The sequence below is a fragment of the Manis pentadactyla genome, chromosome 6 (genome assembly GCF_030020395.1).
Source record: "Manis pentadactyla isolate mManPen7 chromosome 6, mManPen7.hap1, whole genome shotgun sequence".
NCBI lineage: Eukaryota > Metazoa > Chordata > Mammalia > Pholidota > Manidae > Manis > Manis pentadactyla.
In genome coordinates, this window is record NC_080024.1 from 67,197,183 (window position 1) to 67,217,487 (window position 20,305).

A 20,305-nucleotide genomic window follows, 5' to 3' on the forward strand; every position below is an offset into this window, starting at 1 on the left:
CATTAATGAGGGGACCAGCAGAATGACAAAGTTGGTTCAAAGAAGGACATGAGAAACTACTACATGCACACATACAGAGTGGAAAGAAAGAGTGCTGTGGTAAGGCCGCAGAGGCAGATGCGGAACTGGGTGTGCAGAGTCATTTATCGTAAGTTGATTTATTTATAAAGTAAGCATCCAGCATTATGGTTGTTATCACATCATGCGAATGGTCAAAATTGCACTAAATCTTTTATTGGGGGCACAGTGTTTTTCTAATCACTGAAGCTAGCAGAGTCTGACATAATTACTGGGGAAAAAAGAATCCCCAAAGTTATCCAGTTGTGGGAATCCTGTTTTTTTTCTGTTTTACCACCACCAGTTTGAAAGTAGATCGGAGAACAGCAGTGAAATTTGGAAGGCCAGTACAGCTAAACTGTATATATACATATATAGCAGCCATGGGTACTGATGTCTTCAAGGAATTTCAAAACCATTATTCAATTTCACCTACGAGGCTCAAAGGGGTTTCACCTGTCTTGGATAATTCCACATTTCTATTGAGATTTTATCCTGTGTGTGCTTTCCTCCAGTTAACAACCCATGTGGAGATGACAATGGTGGCTGTGAACAGGTCTGCATCCTCAGCCACAGAACAGATAATGACGGTTTGGGTTACCGCTGCAAATGCCGACTTGGCTTCGACCTGGACGTGGACAGCCGCCACTGCGTCGGTAAGGAGCTGGCCCTTGTCTCTGCTTGACAGGTGGCCAGGGGGAATGTACTGCTACTGGACTGGGCCTGCCCCTGTCCTGCTGCTTCACCGTGAAGGAGCTTTCCTAAGCATTGGGTGGTCATTTCCTCTTCTAGTTCCTCACTTTTCAGTGATTTTCTAGGATATTTTTCTTCATGCCTGGCTCTGTGCTCTGGACTTCATTCTTACCTCAGACACTTCGTTTCTTCCTCTTTGGTTGCCTATAAATCTACACATAAACAGGCGATTGCCTTGGCCTTGGCTGATAATGAAATGTACTCCTGCAATATTTGTTTCTCATATTTTCACTTTGACAACTCTCTTTTTATTTTTTTATTTTGGTATCATTAATATACAATTACATGAACAACACTGTGGTTACTAGATTCCACCCATAATCAAATCCCCACCACATACCCCATTACAGTCACTGTCCATCAGTGTAGTAAGATGCTATAGAATCACTACTTGTCTTCTCTGTGCTATACTGTCTTCCCTGTGCCACCCCCCCACATTATGTGTGCTAATCGTAATGCCCCTTATTCGCCGTCTCCCTCCCTTCCCATCCACCCTCCTTCCCCAACCCTGGGTCCCTTCCCTTTGGCAGCTGTTAGTCCATTCTTGGGTTCTGTGAGTCTGCTGCTGTTTTGTTCCTTCAGTTTTTTCTTTGTTCTTATACTCCACAGATGAGTGAAATCATTTGGTACTTGTCTTTCTCTGCCTGGCTTATTTCACTGAGCATAATACCCTCTAGCTCCATCCATGTTGTTGCAAATGGTAGGATTTGTTTTCTTCTTATGGCTGAACAATACTCAATTGTGTATATGTACCACATCTTTTTTATCAGTTCATCTACTGATGGACATTTAGGTTGTTTCCATTTCTTGGCTTTTGTAAATAGTGCTACAGTAAACATAGGGATACATATGTCTTTTTGAGACTGGGAAACAGCATTCTTCGGGTAAATTCCTAGGAGTGGAATTCCTGGGTCAAATGTTATTTCTATTTAAAGTTTTTTGAGGAACCTCCATACTGCTTTCCACAATGGTTGAACTAGTTTACATTCCCACCAGCAGTGCAGGAGGGTTCCCCTTTCTCTGCATCCTCACCAGCATTTGTTGCTCCTATTCTTTTCTGTGTTGGCCATCCTAACTGGCATGAGGTGATATCTTATTGCAATTTTAATTTGCATTTCCCTTGTAATTATCCATGTGGAGCATCTTTTCATGTGCCTGTTGGCCATCTGAATTTCTTCTTTGGAGAATTGTCTGTTCATATCCTCTGCTCATTTTTTAATAGGGTTATTTGCTTTTTGGGTGTTGAGGCATATGAGTTCTTTATATATTTTGGATGTTAATCCCTTGTCAGATATGTCATTTACAAATATATTCTCCAATACTGTAAGATGTCTTTTTTGTTCTGCTGATAGTGTCCTTTGCTGTACAGAAGCTTTTTAGTATGATGTAGCCCCATTTGTTCATTTTTTATTTTGTTTCCCTTGTCTGAGGAGATGCGTTCAGGAAAAAGTTGCTCATGTTTATATTCAAGAGATTTTTCCTTATGTTTTCTTCTAACAGTTTTATGGTTTCATGACTTACATTCAGGTCTCTGATCCATTTTGAATTTGCTTTTGTGTATGGAGTTAGATAGTAATCCAGTTTCATTCTCTTATATGCAGCTGTCCAATTTTGCCAACACCAGCTGTTGAAGAGGCTGTCATTTCCCCTTGTATATCCATGGCTCCTTTATTGTATATTAATTGACTATATATCCTTGTGTTTATATCTGGGCTGTCTAGTCTATTCCATTGGTCTGTGGGTCTGTTCTTGTGCCAATACCAAATTGTCTTGATTACTGTGGCTTTGTAGTACAGCTTGAAGTCAGGGCGTATAATCCCCCCCACTTTATTCTTCCTTCTCAGGATTACTTTGGCCATTCAGGGTCTTTTGTGTTTCCATATGAATTTTAGAACTATGTGCTCTAGTTTGTTGAAGAATGCTTTTGATATTTTGATAGGGATTGCATTGAATCTGTAGATTGCTTCAGGCAGGATGGCCATTTTGACAATATTAATTCTTCCTATCCATGAGTACAGGATGTGTTTCCATTTATTGGTATCTTCTTTAATTTCTCTCACAAGTGTCTTGTGGTTTTCAGAGTATAAGTCTTTCACTTCCTTGGTTAGATTTATTCCTAGGTATTTTATTCTTTTTGATGCAATTGTGAATGGAATTGTTTTCCTGATTTCTCTTTCTGCTGGTTCATTGTTCGTGTATAGGAAAGCCACAGATTTCTGTATATTAGTTTTGTATCCTGCAACTTTGCTGAATTCAGGTATTAGATCTAGTAGTTTGGAGTGGATTCTTTAGGGTTTTTTATGTACAATATCATGTCATCTACAAACAGGAACAGTTTAAATTCTTCCTTGCAAGTCTGGATGCTTTTTATTTCTTTGTGTTGTCTGATTGCTGTGGCTAGGACCTCCAGTACTATGTTGAATAGAAGTGGGGAGAGTGGGCATCCCTGTCTTGACAGCTCTCCTTTTTAATGCCTTGAACAAATTCTTGCTCCCCAGATGGTGCTGCTCTGGCTTAGTATGTAAATTTTATTTTTCTAACTCAGACAAAAAATCACCCACATTTAAAAGACCACATGTTTCTAACTGTATATTGGCAGTACATTGTCTAATAATTTTGCTTTTAAACTCCCTCTACAATTTTTATTTTTGCCTTGGCCATCCTCCTTCACCTCTCTGACCCCCTGACATGCTGTCACTGCCGTCTTTGTTTTCCCATCGATCCTTCTTTCCTATTTCCTCCATTCCTTCCATCTCCTTTCTTTCCCTCCTTTATTTCTCTCTAAATAGTTTACCTGGTTGCTATTAATTCTTCTTTTTTACTGGTCTTAATATCTCAAAAACTGCATTTTTTGCGTGTTTTGTCTGTTTTCAATATTAATACTGATAATTTTCCCAGTAAAACTTTGCATTCACTCCTTAAGCATGGTCCTTTACTAAATTTGTTAGACACTTTTAGATGGGGAAAAGAAATCTATTGCTTTTCTTATGAAATAACTTAAAAGGAACACATTTCCTTTATTTTCAAGGTAAGTTATAAATGAGGGTGCATTCTAACAATGACAAGTATTAACATAAATGTAGCAGACATTCCATAGGAGTTTTGGTATAGGTTTCTATACAAAAGTTAATCTAGCCCAAGAAATTTGGTGAAATTACTCTGCAGTTCAAATAATACTACTTTAGAAATTAAGCATATGGACCATGTTTTATAAAAATAAATCTTAAGGATAAATTTCTGAGGAAGAAATAAGATTGTAATACTTGTATTGCCTTCATAACTGCTTATCTTTTTCTTCCCTTTCTTCCATTATCTCCAACTATGTTTTCCACAGATTTACTTTTTATGTTTATTCAAAATTACATTTCAGAATAATAAAATGTGCTTTGTGGAGGCATAGTAATTCTCTAATTCAGAGAGGGCAAGAGCAATGCTGTGGCTGATGGCACTGGGACTTCTTCCTACAGCTCTTAGGCAGTTCCTGCTCTTCTCATCCGAAGTGGCTGTTCGTGGCATCCCATTCAACCTCTCTACTCAGGAAGATGTCATACTTCCAGTGACAGAAATGCCTTCTTTCTTTGTTGGAATTGATTTTGATGCCTGGGAGAACACTATCTTTTATTCAGATACATCAAAACACATAATTTTTAAACAATATGTCAATGGCACAGGTGAGATGGGTTTTGTAAATTTTTTTGAATGTTTTATCCATTTTCAGTATCAATACTAATAATTTTCCCAGTAAACCTTTGCATTCACTTCTTAAGCATGGTCCTTTACTAAGCTTATTAGATACTTTTAGATGGAGAAAAGAAATCTATTGCTTTTCTTATGAATTATCTTGAAATAAACACTTTTCCTTTATTTTCAAGGTAAGTTCTAAATGAGGGTGCATTCTAACAATGACAAATACTATCATAGATAGAGAAGACACTCTGTAGAAGGAGAGTCGGGTGTATGAGTTAGTTGACTAGAGGCTGTTCCTCGTATTTAAAAGCAAGATTGAAGCAATGGGATGACCTCTCTTTAAGGGATGTTGGGCTACCTTAAAGCTGGGCTTGGAATAATAGTAATTCTTTAAAAAGGCATGAATTGTATGTAAATACAGATTTACATTAAGTTTTTAATTGATTGGAATTCTGTTACATTTTCATAATCATCACAGAAAGATAAATTACAGCCAGTCACACTTTACTGTTGGGGTACTTTGATTTTACAACTAACTAATGAGTTGAAACTGACAATTTGAAAAAATTGAAAGCCAGTATAACAGCAGCGATAAGGACCTGCTCAGGAGCTACACTGCCTGGTTTTGAATCCTGCCTTCTTTCATTTCGTAGTGGTGTAATCCTGGGGAATTTACTTGATTTCTTTATGCCTTATTTTCCTAATCTGTTAAAAAGGATTAAGAATACAGTACTACATAGCTCATAAGCTTGAGAGAATTTTAGGCTGATACATGAAAAACACCTCTAGTAATGACTGGAAAATAGTAAATATTCAGTAAATGTTAGCAATTATTATAGTTGTTTTTAGTGAAAAGCCATATTACCCTGTTCTATCCTGTCCCCGACCCAGACTTACTCTTCAAGAGTTAATTGCCTGCCATTCTTGGGGTTTCTTCTATTATTTGTCTCCATGTTTCTAAATATTTTGCTTATAATACTGTTTTTTGATTTGTTATTTTAGACATTTACTTCCTTGTTATAGTTGAGAATTTAGCTCTTTTACATTCCTACCCTGATTCTCCCTAAAACCTAGATGGTAATTTTTGATTGAGTTTGTAGTAGCTGTTTATATTATTAATATAGTATAAATATTAATATTCTCTGCTAAGCCAAGTAGTGTTCTGTGATGATATTTCTTGAACAATTTTTTATTTTTTACTGGAGTTAACAGTTTCCCTATCTTCATTTGCTTAGTTTTCTATTTAACTTTCATGTATTTTCCTCAGTGCTCCAACAGATCTATCAAATGCTTTATCTATCTATCTATCTACTGAATGCAAATGATCTCAAGTATTTTCCCCTCTGTAAACTTCTATCCCCTGTCCCAGTTGGGACTCATTTCTCTCTGAATCTGGTTCACAGCTCTTGTCTTCTCACTTCTCTTCACCCCATTCCTGTGCTGGATCTTCTGTTTCTGCAGGCCATTTATTTCTCTTTCAAGATTTATTTCCTCACTCTGCTGAAACACATGATATAGAAGCTTCTGAAGAAGAATTAGTAGAGTGGTATGTTTTTTGAGTTATTAAATGTCCAAGAGTGTTTTGATTTTGCCTTCCATCTTGACTGGCTGGGTATAGAGTTATAGGGTGAAAGTAATTTTATCCCAGACATTTGAAGAAATTGCCCTACCTTCTTCTAGTTTGCAGAGTTGAGAGTCCAGTGCCATTTGGAATGCCATTTTAATGTATATGACTTTTTTTTGTATATGACTTGTTATTGTTGATGTTGTTTTATTTTCATTCCTTTCTGGAAGATTTTAGGTCCCGTTTGTATCCCTTTAATCTTGAGATTTATGTCTTTCTAGTGTGAAGAATTTTCTTGCCTCTGTTTTTTTCTAAGCTCTCTGTAATTCTTAATGGTAAAATGTTTGGTTAATCATCTACTTTTTTCTTATCTTTTATCTTTAATATTTTATTTTACTTTCTATGAGATTTTTTTGGCATTTTAGTTTTCATCCTTTCTATTGAATTTTTCATTTCATTTATACTATTTTCAATTTTGAATAGTACCTTTTTATTCTCTGGTTATTCCTTTATTCATAAAATGTGTTCTTGTTTCATAAATTCAGTATTTTATGCCACTGTATAGATGTGTGACATCTTTACCCATTTATCTATTGATGGACACTTCAATTGTTTCCATATTTGGCTATTGTAAAAAGTAATACAATGGAATATCACTTATCCATAGAAAAGAATGAAATCTTGCTGTTTGTGAGAATGTAGATGGACCTAGAGGTTATTATGCTAAGTGAAATAAGTCAGAAAGAGAAAGACAAGTTTCACTTACATGTGGAATCTAAAAATAAAAAAAAAGAACAAACGAAACAGAAATAGACTCACAAATACAGAGAACAAACTGGTGGTTGCCATAGGGGAGGGGAATGGAAGGATGGATGAAATAGAAGATGATAAAGAGTTTCAAACTTCCAATTATAAAATAAATGTCACAGGGATGAAAAGTACAGCATAGGGAGTATACTCAATAATATCATAATAACTATTTATGGTGACCAGATGATAACTATACTTATTGTGGTGAACATTTCATCATGAATGTATGTCAAATCACTGTGTTGCATACATGAAACTAATATAATATTGTATATCAACTATATTTCAATGAAAAAAGAAAAATGATAAATTCTTCTTCTCTGAAGATATGAATTACCTAAAGAAAATTAATACTCCATACCACAGAAATGCATAGAATCATAAGAAACTAATATGAACAATTATATGGCAATAAATTACATAACTTAGAAGAAACTGGTACATTTCTAGAAATGTACAATATACCAAGAGTGAATTACAAAGGGATGGAAAACCTGAGCAGACCAATAACAAGTAAAGAAATTGAATCAGAAAAAAAAAAAAACTCCCAATACAGAAAACTCCAGACACAGATGTCTTAACTGGAGAATTCTACTAAACATTTAAAGAATTCATACCAATCCTCTTTAAACTCTTCCAAAATACTGAGGAGGAGAGAATGCTTCCAAACTCATTTTATGAGGCCAGCATTAATTTGATACCAAAACCAGGTAAGAATGCCATAAGAAAGAAAACTATAGGCCAATATCCCTGAGGAATATAGATGTGAAAATTCTCAACAAAATATTACCAAACCGAATTCAAGAACACATTAAAAGGATTATATACCATGACCATAGAATTTGTCACTGTAATGAAAGGATGGTTCAACATACTCAAGTCAAAAATGTATAATATATATTTATAATATATAAAAAATATATACAAATATATAATATATCACATCAATAAAGTGAAAGATAAAAATCATATGATCATCTCAATAGATGCAGAAAAAGCATTTGTTAAAATACAACATGCTTTCACGATAAATACCTGTAACAGACTGGGTATTGATGGAACATAAGAAAAGCCATATATGACAAATCCACAGCTAACATTATACTCAGTGGGAGAAATTGAAAGTGTTTCTAAAATCAGGAACAAGGCAAGCATGTCTGTTATCTCCACTCTTATTTCAATATATATAGTATGGAAGTCCTAGCTAGAGCAATCAGGCAAGAAAAAGGAGTTAAAGTCTTCAAAATCAGAAAGGAAGAAGTAAAGCTGTCATTAATTGCCGATAGTATGATGCTGTATGTAGAAAATCCCAAAGAATCAAAAAACTATTGAATTCATGATTTCAGTAAAGAGGCAGGGTATCTTTTATCTTTAATGATTTAAGAATACAGTACTACGTAGCTCATAAGCTTGAGAGAATTTTAGGCTGATACATTTTAGGCTGTTGCAACGCAAGGAAGCAACATTCAGAAATCAATTGTATTCCTTTATATTAATAATAAGACATATAAAAAAATAAAGAAAACCATCCCATTCACAATAGCATCAAAACCAATAAAATACTTAGAAATAAATTTAACCAAGAAAATAAGAGATCTGTACAATGGAAACTACAAAATTTTGCTGAAAGAAATCAAAGACACAAGCAAATGGAAAGATATCCCATGTTCATGGATGGAAAGAATTAATATTGTTAAAATGGTCATACTACTCAAAGCCATCTACAGATTCAGTGCAATCCTCATCAAACTGTCAAAGCCATTCTTCACAGAAATAGGAGAAACAATCCTAAAATTGTGTGGGACTACAAAAGAACCTCAATAGCCAAAGCAATCCTGAGAAAGGAGAACAAAGCCAGAGTTACTGGGCTTCCAGATTTCAAACTATACTATTAAAGCCATAATAGTTTCAAACTTAAAACTATAGCTATAACAATAAAAACAGTATGGAACTGGCACAAAAATAGACACATCAATCAGTGGAACAGAATAGAGAGCCCAGAATTAAACCCTGGCATATATAGTCAACTAATGTTAGAAAAGGGAGTCAAGAATAACCAATGGGAAAAGGATAGTCTCTTCAACAAATGGTTCTGGGAAAATTGGAGAAACATGCTGAACAATAAATTGGACCCCTATTTCACATCACTCATAAAATTAACTTGAAATGGATCAAAGATTCAAAAATGTCTGATGCCATAAAACTTCTGGAAGAAAATGTTCCTCAAAAAATTAAAAATAGATCTAATGTAAGATCCAGCAATTCCACTTCTGGGTATGTACCCAAAGGAAATGAAAACAGAATTTTGAGGAGATATATGTACTTCCATGTTTATTGCAGCACTATTCACAATAGCTGAGATAAGGAAGCAACCCAAGTGCCTGTGAATGGTTAAAAAAGGTGTGGTATGTATGCGCAATGGAATATTATTCAGCCATGAGAAAGGAGGATATTCTCCCATTTGCAACAACATGGATGGACCTTGAGCACATTATGCCAAGAAAAATAAGTCAGAGAAAGACAGCTATGCATGAAAACACTTATATATGGAATCTAAAAATATTAAACCTGGAAAAACTGAAAATGATGGTTATCAAGGGGTTGAGGGAGGAGATAAGAGTGATAGTATTTAAGGGTATAAATGTAGCTTGTTTTCAACTTGTTTTCTTCAGATTTCTGTGACCTTTGTTTGATATTAAGGGCAGGGTTATAAAAAATTGGCCAAAACATCTATATGTATGGATGGGCTGCATCAGCTGGTGAACTTCAGGTGTTGAAGAAGCCTCTCTGTTGGGGTGCTTCCAGATGTCAGTATTAGTACATTTTCTCTGGAGATAGGCAATTTCTCCTTGATAGATGTGCCCTTCTTCTTCTTGGGGTGGAGAGGAGGCTTGGGTAGCTGGCTCTCTGTTCTTGACAGGGAGCTGGGACCACTTAGTTCAGTATTCTCATAATCCCCCTGTGCCCAGTTCTGTGTCTGTCTCAACCCTCTGTTGTGCATTGTATCCTGAGCTTACAACCTCTCTGCTTCCTTTGCTCCAGAGAAGAAAATCTCTGATCTGTTCTAGGAAGTAGATGGAGGCAAGTGGCATAGATGCTCAGGGTCTGAGAGGGACCTGGGGGTCTAATTGCTTGGGATGCCGGCTTTTAACTAAGCCCCTTAGTTCCTTGCCACTGCCTTCTGTGGAGCCTGGTGCCTCTGAGTGGGAATATGCTGAGGCTTCTGTGGGTGTGTGGGTGTGGATCTCCCCTCTGCTGGCATGCAGTTTATAGCTTTCTCCTCTGATTTAGTGAGTTACCACCCCTCTAATCCGTTTCTTTTCCAAACTGTGGAAATTTCTCATCTGCTGCTCTTTTATTGTCATTTTATTAGAATCTGGAAGGAAGAGGAGATAAACACATGTGGTTAATCTGCTATTTTGAACCAGAATTCAACTTTCCTGGGGACTAGAATTACATCCACTGACCTTGGAGAACTCCAATCAATCTTGGCTCTCACAGAAAGGCAGTCTTGGGTTTCTGAGCCACGTGCAGGCTGAGGGCTCTGCAGGTGCCTCCACAGCTCGCTTCCTTCTGCTTTGTCACACTGGAATTCTCATTATGCTTTTTGTCAGCTTCAAGGCCCCATCTTAGCAAGTTACCTTTTAAAATATTCTTATGGTCAGTGGTTAAACTCTCTATGCTCTGTTGAGATGTATTACATTGTTGTTTTTTGAGTGAGAAGGTTGAGTAACAGTGAGTATATACGAAGAAAATGAGTTGTCAGGAATAAAATTAAAGTCAAGATTGGCTGAATGAAGCCCTCAGGGAACTTACTCCATTAATTATCCCTTCTCTTCTCCAACTTTGTTTTAAATATTCAGTCCTTATCTCTGGCACTTCTAAAATGCTTTCTTTCATGACAGCACACTCCAGGATTTCCGTCTATTTGTTGGCTATTTTTTCTAGTGTTTCTTAGAGGTCTTTTCTTCTTTGCCTCTCCTGTAAATAACTGTGGTCTCTAGTACTCAATGTTGGTCCTCTTTTATTCACTTATGTAATTTTGACCTTCCATGTCTTTGATCCTCACCTATGTAGCCATTGTAAACTAGTGTGGAGAGACTTGTGGTAGGGCATCTTCTGAATGTTTATTCTCCTAACTGGGGAATTAGGGAAAGGTCAGGGAAGGCTTCTTGTAGGTGATGATAAAGCTCTCTGAGGTTCAGACCCATTGTGCCAACTGCCTTTTGGATATCTAATTTGAATATCCCACAATCCCCTCAAAATTAATATACCTAAGTGGACACCTTTCTCCCATTTCTCATGGACCTGCTGTCTTAGGGGAACAGCACAACCACTCATCTTCCTCCCTCCCGCTATTCTTCCTAGAAATCTGGTCATTATCTAAAATTCTCCCTCTTTGAATGTCTATTATTAACATATTAACCTTCAGTCATGCTCTGGAACATGTGGAGTTCTCAGTCTCTCTCCCTCTCATTTCCAAGTCCATGCTTTCCTGCAGCCCCCAATTCACCAACTCCTTTGGGAAACCTCTCTATACCTCCACCTTGCCATATGTTCCATTCAGAGTATGTGTTCTCATACTATCCTGTGCATACCTCCATCACAGCACCCATTATGCTCTTATTTTTATCTCGTGGCCTAATTGTCTCCTCTTCTCTCTCCCAGTTCATTATAAGTATCTTGAAGGCAGTGTCCATACTTTTTTCAAGAAACTATACTTCTCTATGAGTCAGTTTTCTCATCTGTAAAATAGGGATGCAGTAATACCCACTTGATTGAGCTGTTGTGGATGGATGAATTCACTGTAAAATATCAAGTTCCCAACTCATAGTAAGTGCTCAATAAGAGCTATTATTGTTAATATTATTAGCAATATTTACATTTACTAAATCTAGTAAGTTGTGTAGACATAGAGAACTTTCTTTTTATGTTTGCTGAATAAATGAGTGGAAAAACACCAGAATTATTTTCCTACTTCAAAAGAAAGAGGTGTGATTTGTTTATTCTGATTCAGATTTTCTTTAGGGGCAAAAAGGAAAAAGGGGAAAAGCATACAAGTTTCACAAAGAGGAAAATGGTCTTTTTCTCCTGTACCCAGTTTTGATTTCCTTTCTGGTGTCTTTGCTGGTCTTTTCCAAACTTGGCAGCTGTGGCAGTGAGACTGTTGATGGGAGGGCTGGGCAGTCATGCCTCAGAGATACGCCCCATTGCACCTGGCGGTGGCAGATTCCCAGACCTGTCTGTGGCGGGGTGTTCGTGAGTGCATGAGCTCAGGTATCTCTTCTTCAGATGTTCTGCAATGAGAAATTTTTCTGGAAGGTTGAACAAGAGAGGAAATCCAGGCTATGCCACTCTGGGTTCTACTTACCAGAATCATATCTGTTCTTTGAGACCTAAACTTTTGGAAATGGATAGATTCTAGGTTTATCTCCTATTCTTGCTCAACCATTAATAGTTTTTTTTTATTATTTATTTTGGTATCATTAATCTATAATTACATGAGGAACATTATGTTTACTAGACCCCCCGCTTCACCAAGCCCCCCCCACAAACCCCATTACAGTCACTGTCCATCAGTGTAGTAAGATGCTGTAGAATCCCTACTCGTCTTCTCTGTGTTGTACAGCCCTCCCCGTGCCTCCCCCAACATTATACATGCTAATCGTAATGCCCCCTTTTTTCTTCCCCCTGCTTCTCCCTCCCTTCCCACCCATCCTCCCCAGTCCCTTTCCCTTTGGTAACTGTTAGTCCATTCTTGGGTTCTGTGATTCTGCTGCTGTTTTGTTCCTTCAGTTTTTCTTTGTTCTTATACTCCACAGATGAGTGAAATCATTTGATACTTGCCTTTCTCCGCCTGGCTTATTTCACTGAGCATAATATCCTCTAGCTCCATCCATGTTGTTGCAAATGGTAGGATTTGTTTTCTTATGGCTGAATAATATTCCATTGTGTATATGTACCACATCTTCTTTATCCATTCATCTACTGATGGACACTTAGGTTCCTTCCATTTCTTGGCTATTGTAAATAGTGTTGCGATAAACATAGGGGTGCATCTGTCTTTTTCAAATTGGGCTGCTGCATTCTTAGGATAAATTCCTAGTAGTGGGATTCCTGGGTCAAATGGTATTTCTATTTTGAGCATTTTGAGGAACCTCCGTACTGCTTTCCACAATGGTTGAACTAATTTACATTCCCACCAGCAGTGTAGGAGGGTTCCCCTTTCTCCACAACCTCTAGCCAACATTTGTTGTTGTTTGTCTTTTGGATGGTGGTGATCTTTACTGGTGTGAGGTGATATCTCATTGTGGTTTTAATTTGCATTTCTCTGATGACAAGCGATGTGGAGCATCTTTTCATGTCTCTTCAACCATTAATAGTTTTATGTGTTTTTTAAAAAGAATTCCACATGTATTACTAAAATATGGCCTAACTCTGACACAAATTTAAATATATAGTAGGAAAATATGTTTTACAAAGTATGCTTAGTTTAAACCATGTCTATATTTTAATTTACAGGAAGAGAAATTCTCACAGCTGACAGGGTGCAAAGTGTTGAAAGTTTGACTTTTGATTGGATTTCAAAGAATCTTTATTGGACGGATGCGTCTTACAAAAGTGTCAGTGTCATAAGGCTAGTTGATAAATCGAGACGTGAAATAGTCCAGAATTTAAATAATCCACGAGCAATCGTAGTTCATCCTATTGCTGGGTAAGTTTGTTCATGTTTTCCTAAGGGCTTAAACCTGTATGTCTATTAAAGCTAGTGAAGAGTGATGCCATACGGATTTGACAAGTTCAGCTATATAAATTGAAATCACTTTCAATTTGTCCTTTTAGCATAAGCTTAAGTAATCAATTTCATTAACAAAACTTTCTCCTTAATTTTAGCCTTCCCAGTCTTCACAGAAGTGTGTTTTTTCCACACTGCAGAGGACTCAACAATGAGATACTGAACAAATTCAGTAGGGAAGGAATGAATATGAAGTGAAATTATCAGAAAAGGCTCAAATTCTTTCCTTGTTTCAATGTATTGATGTAGACCTTAGCAAAGTTTGCTTAATCATTCAGTAGTTTTCAGAATAAAAACTCTTGCCAATCACAGAGACTATTCCATAATTGGTGGTGTCAGACCAGTAAGGACAGAGCAGTTTTCACTGTTCCTTTTAGGTTTTTTACCTTTCACATTTAAATATATTTATTTTTATTTATTTATTTATTTTTTTAAATAAATAATTATTTTTTATTGAAGGGTAGTTGACGCACAGTATTACATTACATTAGTTTCAAGTGTACAACACAGTGGTAGAACATTTATATACATAATTCTAGGTTCCAGCTATCACCCTACCAAGCTGTTACAATATCTTGACTATATTCCTTATGCTATACATTACATCCCGGTTACTTATTTATTTTACCATTGGAAGTCTGTCTTTTTTTTTTGTGAGGGCATCTCTCATATTTATTGAACAAATGGTTGTTAACGACAATAAAATTCTGTATAGGGGAGTCAATGCTCAATGCACAATCATTAATCCACCCCAAGCCTAATTTTCGTCAGTCTCCAATCTTCTGAGGCATAACAAACAAGTTCTTACATGTAGAACAAATTCTTACATAATGAATAAGTTACATAGTGAACAGTACAAGGGCAGTCATCACAGAAACTTTCGGTTTTGCTCATGCATTATGAACTCTAAACAGTCAGTTCAAATATGAATACTCATTTGGTTTTTATACTTGATTTATATGTGGATACCACATTTCTCTCTTTATTATTATTATTTTTAATAAAATGCTGAAGTGGTAGGTAGATACAAGATAAAGGTAGAAAACATAGTTTAGTGTTGTAAGAGAGCAAATGTAGATGATCAGGTGTGTGCCTGTAGACTATGTGTTAATCCAAGCTAGACCAGGGCAATAAAACATCCACGTATGCAGAAGATTTCTCTCAGAACAGGGGGGGTGGGGTTCTAAGCCTCACCTCTGTTGATCCCCAATTTCTCACCTGATGGCCCCCCTGCGACTGTGCCTGTCTTAGGTTGTTCCTCCCTTGAGGAATCTTACCCGTCTCTGGCTAACCAGTCATCTTCCGGGGCCATACAGGGAAATGTGAAGTTGGTAAGTGAGAGGGAAGCCTTATTGTTTGAAAAGGTTAGCTTTTTACTTCTTTGCATATTTATGCCCTGTGGCTTCTATGCCCAGCATTTGTCTTGAGGTATCTTTACCACTTGGAGGAGTTATGATACTCGGTAAATTTGATATGAGGCACGAATTCTATTTAAGGGTTGTAATTAGGAAGGAAGAAGAAAAGCTATAGAAGTAGCAGACGGAAGAAAACATGGGAAGATTGATTATTTCTTTGACATATCTTCTTGTAGAGTAACTTCAGCATATATAGGTTTTAAGCTACTACTTGAATTGCGCACACACATTAACATAATAGGAGTATAGTTACATAACCAAAGCATATCTGTAATTACCAGCCATCTCCAGTGAAACCAAGAAAACCATTAAGGCACCTTAGGCATTTGTGAAAACTTATCTATGATATGGTGGATATTGTCCAACTGAACTTGAACAGTCTGAGAGAAATCAGACAAATTAAAACAACCCATTCCTGGGGACTGTTCACATGCCATATGTTCTTTTAACAGTAAATAGTCTGTAGTTGTAAGAGTTTGGAGCGCTACAATTTGCACTTCTCCAAATTCTTGGTTGAGTTCCAACAGTATAGATCCAGTCAAATTTGTTGTTTTACTGTATGCACAGGCCAGCTTAGATATCTCCTTCCTCATTCCCATGGCAAGTCCAGGAACTGGTGGGATGAGTGCATCTACAGCTGTAGCAGTGCGTGGATCTTTGTTGGGGATTTTTGATGATCATCTTCTGGCATGAGTCTTCCAGAGAGTGCAGATGTTGGAAGTTCTTTTTCATATCGTATCTTAGTTCATTTTCGGGGTAGCCCAATTAGGCTTTGATCCTCTGTATAAACACAAGCAGACCCTTTGCCTACACTTTTATATGCCCTTTATACCCTTGTGTAGAACTCGTTGGAGGTTACCACACAGGAACTGCCCTTTTTTTTTTTTTTTTTTTGCTTTGTTTTTGGTATCACTAATCTACACTTACATGACGAATATTATGTTTACTAGGCTCTCCCCTATACCAGGTCTCCCCTATAAACCCCTTTACAGTCACTGTCCATCAGCATAGCAAAATGTTGTAGAATCACTACTTGCCTTCTCTGTGTTGTACAGCCCTCCCTTTTCTCCTACCCCCCCATGCATGTTAATCTTAATACCCCCCTACTTCTCCCCCCCTTATCCCTCCCTACCCACCCATCCTCCCCAGTCCCTTTCCCTTTGGTACCTGTTAGTCCATTCTTGAGTTCTGTGATTCTGCTGCTGTTTTGTTCCTTCAGTTTTTCCTTTGTTCTTATATTCCACAGATAAGTGAAATCATTTGGTATTTCTCTTTCTCCACTTGGCTTGTTTCACTGAGCATAATACCCTCCAGCTCCATCCATGTTGCTGCAAATGATTGGATTTGCCCTTTTCTTATGGCTGAGTAGTATTCCATTGTGTATATGTACCACATCTTCTTTATCCATTCATCTATTGATGGACATTTAGGTTGCTTCCAATTCTTGGCTATTGTAAATAGTGCTGCAATAAAGATAGGGGTGCATCTGTCTTTCTCAAACTTGATTGCTGCGTTCTTAGGGTAAATTCCTAGGAGTGCAATTCCTGGGTCAAATGGTAAGTCTGTTTTGAGCATTTTGATATACCTCCATACTGCTTTCCACAATGGTTGAACTAGTTTACATTCCCACCAGCAGTGTAGGAGGGTTCCCCTTTCTCCACAGCCTCGCCAACATTTGTTGTTGTTTGTCTTTTGGATGGCAGCCATCCTTACTGGTGTGAGGTGATACCTCATTGTAGTTTTAATTTGCATTTCTCTGATAATTAGCGATGTGGAGCATCTTTTCATGTGTCTGTTGGCCATCTGTATTTCTTTTTTGGAGAACTGTCTGTTCAGTTCCTCTGCCCATTTTTTAATTGGGTTATTTGTTTTTTGTTTGTTGAGGCGTGTGAGTCCTTATATATTCTGGACGTCAAGCCTTTATCGGATGTGTCATTTTCAAATATATTCTCCCATACTGTAGGGATCCTTCTTGTTCTATTGATGGTGTCTTTTGCTGTACAGAAGCTTTTCAGCTTAATATAGTCCCACTTACTCATTTTTGCTGTAGTTTTCCTTGCCCGGGGAGATATGTTCAAGAAGAGGTCACTCATGTTTATGTCTAAGAGGTTTTCGCCTATGTTTTCTTCCAAGAGTTTAATGGTTTCATGGCTTACATTCAGGTCTTTGATCCATTTTGAGTTTACTTTTGTATATGGGGTTAGACAATGGTCCAGTTTCATTCTCCTACATGTAGCTGTCCAGTTTTGCCAGCACCACCTGTTGAAGAGACTGTCATTTCACCATTGTATGTCCATGGCTCCTTTATCAAATATTAATTGACCATATATGTCTGGGTTAATGTCTGGATTCTCTAGTCTGTTCCATTGGTCTGTGGCTCTGCTCTTGTGCCAGTACCAAATTGTTTTGATTACTATGGCTTTGTAGTAGAGCTTGAAGTTGGGGAGTGAGATCCCCCCTACTTTATTCTTCTTTCTCAGGATTGCTTTGGCTATTCGGGGTCTTTGGTGTTTCCATATGAATTTTTGAATTATTTGTTCCAGTTCATTGAAGAATGTTGCTGGTAGTTTCATAGGGATTACATCAAATCTGTATATTGCTTTGGGCAGGATGGCCATTTTAACGATATTAATTCTTCCTAGCCACGAGCATGGGATGAGTTTCCATCTGTTAGTGTCCCCTTTAATTTCTCTTAAGAGTGACTTGTAGTTTTCAGAGTATAAGTCTTTCACTTCTTTGGTTAGGTTTATTCCTAGGTATTTTATTTTTTTTGATGCAATTGTGAATGGAGTTGTTTTCCTGATTTCTCTTTCTGTTGGTTCATTGTTAGTATATAGGAAAGCCACAGATTTCTGTGTGTTGATTTTGTATCCTGCAACTTTGCTGTATTCCGATATCAGTTCTAGTAGTTTTGGGGTGGAGTCTTTAGGGTTTTTTATGTACAGTATCATGTCATCTGCAAATAGTGACAGTTTAACTTCTTCTTTACCAATCTGGATTCCTTGTATTTCTTTATTTTGTCTGATTGCTGTGGCTAGGACCTCCAGTACTATGTTAAATAACAGTGGAGAGAGTGGGCATCCCTGTCTAGTTCCCGATCTCAGAGGAAATGCTTTCAGCTTCTCGCTGTTCAATATAATGTTGGCTGTGGGTTTATCATAGATGGCCTTTATTATGTTGAGGTACTTGCGCTCTATTCCCATTTTGCTGAGAGTTTTTAACATGAATGGATGTTGAACTTTGTCAAATGCTTTTTCAGCATCTATGGAGATGATCATGTGGTTTTTGTCTTTCTTTTTGTTGATGTGGTGGATGATGTTGATGGACTTTCGAATGTTGTACCATCCTTGCATCCCTGGGATGAATCCCACTTGGTCATGGTGTATGATCCTTTTGATGTATTTTTGAATTCGGTTTGCTAATATTTTGTTGAGTATTTTTGCATCTATGTTCATCAGGGATATTGGTCTGTAGTTTTCTTTTTTGGTGGTGTCTTTGCCTGGTTTTGGTATTAGGGTGATGTTAGCTTCATAGAATGAGTTTGGGAGTATCCCCTCCTCCTCTATTTTTTGGAAAACTTTAAGGAGAATGGGTATTATGTCTTCCCTGTATGTCTGATAAAATTCCGAGGTAAATCCATCTGGCCCGGGGGTTTTGTTCTTTGGTAGTTTTTTTTTTTTTTTTTTTAAATAATTATTTTTTATTGAAGGGTAGTTGACGCACAGTTTTACATTACATTAGTTTCAAGTGTACAACACAGTGGTAGAACATTTATATACATAATTCTAGGTTCCAGCTATCACCCTACCAAGCTGTTACAATATCTTGACTATATTCCTTATGCTATACATTACATCCCGGTTACTTATTAATTTTACCATTGGAAGTCTGTCCTTTTTTTTTTTTTTTTTTTTTGTGAGGGCATCTCTCATATTTATTGATCAAATGGTTGTTAACGACAATAAAATTCTGTATAGGGGAGTCAATGCTCAATGCACAATCATTAATCCACCCCAAGCCTAACTTTCGTCAGTCTCCAATTTTCTGAGGCATAACAAACAAGTTCTTACATGTAGAACAAACTCTTAAATAATGAATAAGTTACATAGTGAACAGTACAAGGGGAGTCATCACAGAAACTTTCGGTTTTGCTCATGCATTATGAACTCTAAACACTCAGTTCAAATATGAATACTCATTTGGTTTTTATACTTGATTTATATGTGGATACCACATTTCTCTCTTTATTATTATTATTTTTAATAAAATGCTGAAGTGGTAGGTAGATACAAGATAAAGGTAGAAAACATAGTTTAGTGTTGTAAGAGAGCAAATGTAGATGATCAGGTGTGTGCCTGTAGACTATGTGTTAATCCAAGCTAGACCAGGGCAATAAAACATCCACGTATGCAGAAGATTTCTCTCAGAACAGGGGGGGTGGGGTTCTAAGCCTCACCTCTGTTGATCCCCAATTTCTCACCTGATGGCCCCCCTGCGACTGTGCCTGTCTTAGGTTGTTCCTCCCTTGAGGAATCTTACCCGTCTCTGGCTAACCAGTCATCTTCCGGGGCCATACAGGGAAATGTAAAGTTGGTAAGTGAGAGAGAGGCAATATTGTTTGAAAAGGTTGGCTTTTTACTTCTTTGCAGATTTATGCCCTGTGGCTTCTATGCCCAGCATTTGTCTTGAGGTATCTTTACCACTTGGAGGAGTTATGATACTCGGTAAATTTGATATGAGGCACGAATTCTATTTAAGGGTTGTAATTAGGAAGGAAGAAGAAAAGCTATAGAAGTAGCAGACGGAAGAAAACATGGGAAGATTGATTATTTCTTTGACATATCTTCTTGTAGAGTAACTTCAGCATATATAGGTTTTAAGCTACTACTTGAATTGCGCACACACATTAACATAATAGGAGTATAGTTACATAACCAAAGCATATCTGTAATTACCAGCCATCTCCAGTGAAACCAAGAAAACCATTAAGGCACCTTAGGCATTTATGAAAACTTATCTATGATATGATGGATATTGTCCAACTGAACTTGAACAGTCTGAGAGAAATCAGACAAATTAAAACAACCCATTCCTGGGGACTGTTCACATGCCATATGTTCTTTTAACAGTAAATAGTCTGTAGTTGTAAGAGTTTGGAGCGCTACAATTTGCACTTCTCCAAATTCTTGGTTGAGTTCCAACAGTATAGATCCAGTCAAATTT

At 37.2% G+C, this 20,305-nt stretch overlaps 1 protein-coding gene across 1 annotated transcript in view; it reads left to right on the forward strand.

Annotated features, from left to right (window-relative positions):
* LRP2 (LDL receptor related protein 2) overlaps positions 1 to 20,305 on the forward strand; it is a 250,937-nt gene that overhangs the window by 80,670 nt on the left and 149,962 nt on the right. Inside the window, exons 15-17 of the mRNA XM_057503939.1 lie at positions 573 to 713; positions 4,278 to 4,481; positions 13,394 to 13,586. Coding sequence (XP_057359922.1) covers positions 573 to 713; positions 4,278 to 4,481; positions 13,394 to 13,586 — 538 coding nt within the window. The remainder of the gene's footprint in view (positions 1 to 572; positions 714 to 4,277; positions 4,482 to 13,393; positions 13,587 to 20,305) is intronic.